Source organism: Trachymyrmex septentrionalis, unplaced genomic scaffold, assembly GCF_001594115.1.
Source record: "Trachymyrmex septentrionalis isolate Tsep2-gDNA-1 unplaced genomic scaffold, Tsep1.0 scaffold13, whole genome shotgun sequence".
In the NCBI taxonomy this organism is placed as follows: Eukaryota; Metazoa; Arthropoda; class Insecta; order Hymenoptera; family Formicidae; genus Trachymyrmex; species Trachymyrmex septentrionalis.
This window is the reverse complement of record NW_017304438.1, coordinates 3754913-3757350: the sequence shown is the minus strand read 5'-3', so window position 1 is coordinate 3757350 and position 2438 is coordinate 3754913. Positions and strand designations below refer to the sequence as shown.

The 2438-nt window shown below is 26.6% G+C and overlaps 1 protein-coding gene across 1 annotated transcript in view; it reads left to right on the top strand.

The window, feature by feature from the left end:
- LOC108756784 overlaps positions 1–2438 on the top strand; it is a 14614-nt gene that overhangs the window by 3789 nt on the left and 8387 nt on the right. Inside the window, exon 7 of the mRNA XM_018500825.1 lies at positions 641–663. Within this exon, the coding sequence (XP_018356327.1) occupies positions 641–663 (23 nt within the window). The remainder of the gene's footprint in view (positions 1–640; positions 664–2438) is intronic.

Genomic DNA, 2438 nt, shown 5'->3' with positions numbered 1-2438 from the left:
ATATATATATATATATATGTATAATATTTTTTCCGGGTCGACAAGTATAAAATTAATCCAAAATATAAAATTTTTACAAGTATGGAGTAGATAAACTTAATTACTACAATAAATTATTTACAGTGGTTTTTAAAGATAGAAATACAATTCTTGAAGAAAAATTAATATTTACGTAAGCAATTATCATCAAAACAATAAAAAATACAAAAAAATGTTTCAAATAAAAATTTTATGATTTTGAAAGCACTTCATTACAACGTAATTAGATTTTTTTAAATTACTCTTACTTATATTTTTTATTAATTAAAAAATTTTTTTGACGTTACACAATTTAATATGATTGTGGTGACTACTCAGAAGCCTTAAAGTTTATTTTATGCTAAATTCAAGCATTAGTAACAATAATAGTTATATTCCATAAATATCTTTTTGAGAAATAATAGCTGAAAACGCTTTTTTTACGCATGATATTAATTTTATTGGTTTACTATTTGACCATGATGGCCTCTCTCCCTCCTTCTCTCTCTCTCTTTCCGTAATTTTTTCAGTGCAAGTTAACAATGAAACAGAGAGATGTCTGTAATAAATTTAATCACATAAGTAATTTTGTATATTACACATTTTATATATATATATATAGAGGAGAAGGTGATATTATGATCAGTATAGATATAATGGCCCTTTTTAATATCTCCGCTATTAAATAGTGAATTCTAGCAATTACTTATGGAATTATTTGCTTAATAGCTTGTTGTTACAGCACGACGCTAATATATCAATAGATAATTAGCATTTATTAAACTAACTATTTTTATATTTTACTTTTAAACATTTTGAATGTTTTTAAGATATATTTTAGCATTTAATTACGCATATTTCCCCATTCTTTTTAAACTTGAACTATTATTGCACGAATATATATATGTTTGAATGTGTTCTTTGTCATTTAACATTTTATTTAGTTTCGATTTATACAAAGTAAAATAGTAGTATAATATTTTGCTAATGTCCTTTATAAATATACTGATTACTAACGCGGTCTCTTTTTCGAAGTTTTCATATCAAAATAATTATTCCGTAAATTAATTGCGGCTCTACAATTACTCTATAGTTTATATTACATGTATATGTACAGATTTTTAGTATTGAGCAATCTATATGTTGAAGAAGTTATGTGTACATACATACATTTGCATAATTTGAATATATATACTCTACTATATTTTACTTTTTTATTAATTTTGTAATTCCTGTTTTTTTTAAACAAAACCAATTTTTTAAATCTATTTTTGTGAAAGGTCATATTACCATTTTTGTTTCTCTTTGAACAATTGCAGTGTCGCCACATTTTTATAAATTGTATTTTAAATAATAAATATTTTGTAATTAAAAACCAATTAAATAACATTTTGACAAATTGTTAAATTTTAAATTTAAATATGATTATTAACCAAGTTATTGTATAAAAAGTAAATTGGATGCTATAATACCATCTTTTCCTCTAATAGTCAAAGTAATTGAAAATCAAAGTTATGAATTAAATAATTTCTAATTTCGAACTTTTGTGCAATAATATTGAAAATTATCGTCTAGATTCGAAAGTTATCGTCTAGAATAATACAGCGCAATAAAATAAATAAATGCACTAATGTATTATATTTAAAGATTATGCGTTTTGCGGATTTCCTCCATGTCCGGATCCATTCTTGGAATGCCAATGTTTCGTGAATCTTGCAATCCACTTCATCAGAGTGAGAAGCAGATACTGTAGTGTCAGTATCAGGCTGCTCCTCGCCTTGATGAAGTGGACTGCAAGGTTCACGAAATATTGGCATTCCAAAAATGGATCTGGACACGGAGGAAACCCGTGAAACGCATAATCTTTATATAGAAAGCACCCGTGGAAGCCTCAAGAATATTATCAATGTATTATTAGATAATTTTACCAATGCCACTGAATTAATATACGTTATATTTTTATACACATATAACATATTACTTAGCCTATTAACTGGTAAGGAGGTTTACCGATGGATACCGGAAACGAAAAATAATACAGAATTGGTATTTTTAATCACTGAGTATTATATTATTAATATGTTAGTGCATTCGTTCATTTCGCTGCATTGTATCATTCTAGATGATAACCTTTAAAAAACCACAATTGATAAACGGCCCCTCGATAAACGAACAAACAGAACAAATATATAAAGCAACTGAGGGTAACGACGCGGTAATTAGTGCGCAATAAGATTTCCAGTAAAAAGAGTGTATTTACTTCATACTCCACATAAAAAAATCAAATGCTTCAAATCATTTTCAGTGATTAAGTACTATATACTAATTTGTGCATTATTCCTCGTTTCCGGTATCCATTGGTAAGTAATCTATCCATCAGTAATCTGTTTAATCTTCCATGATTAAAGCAAGCCTCTATA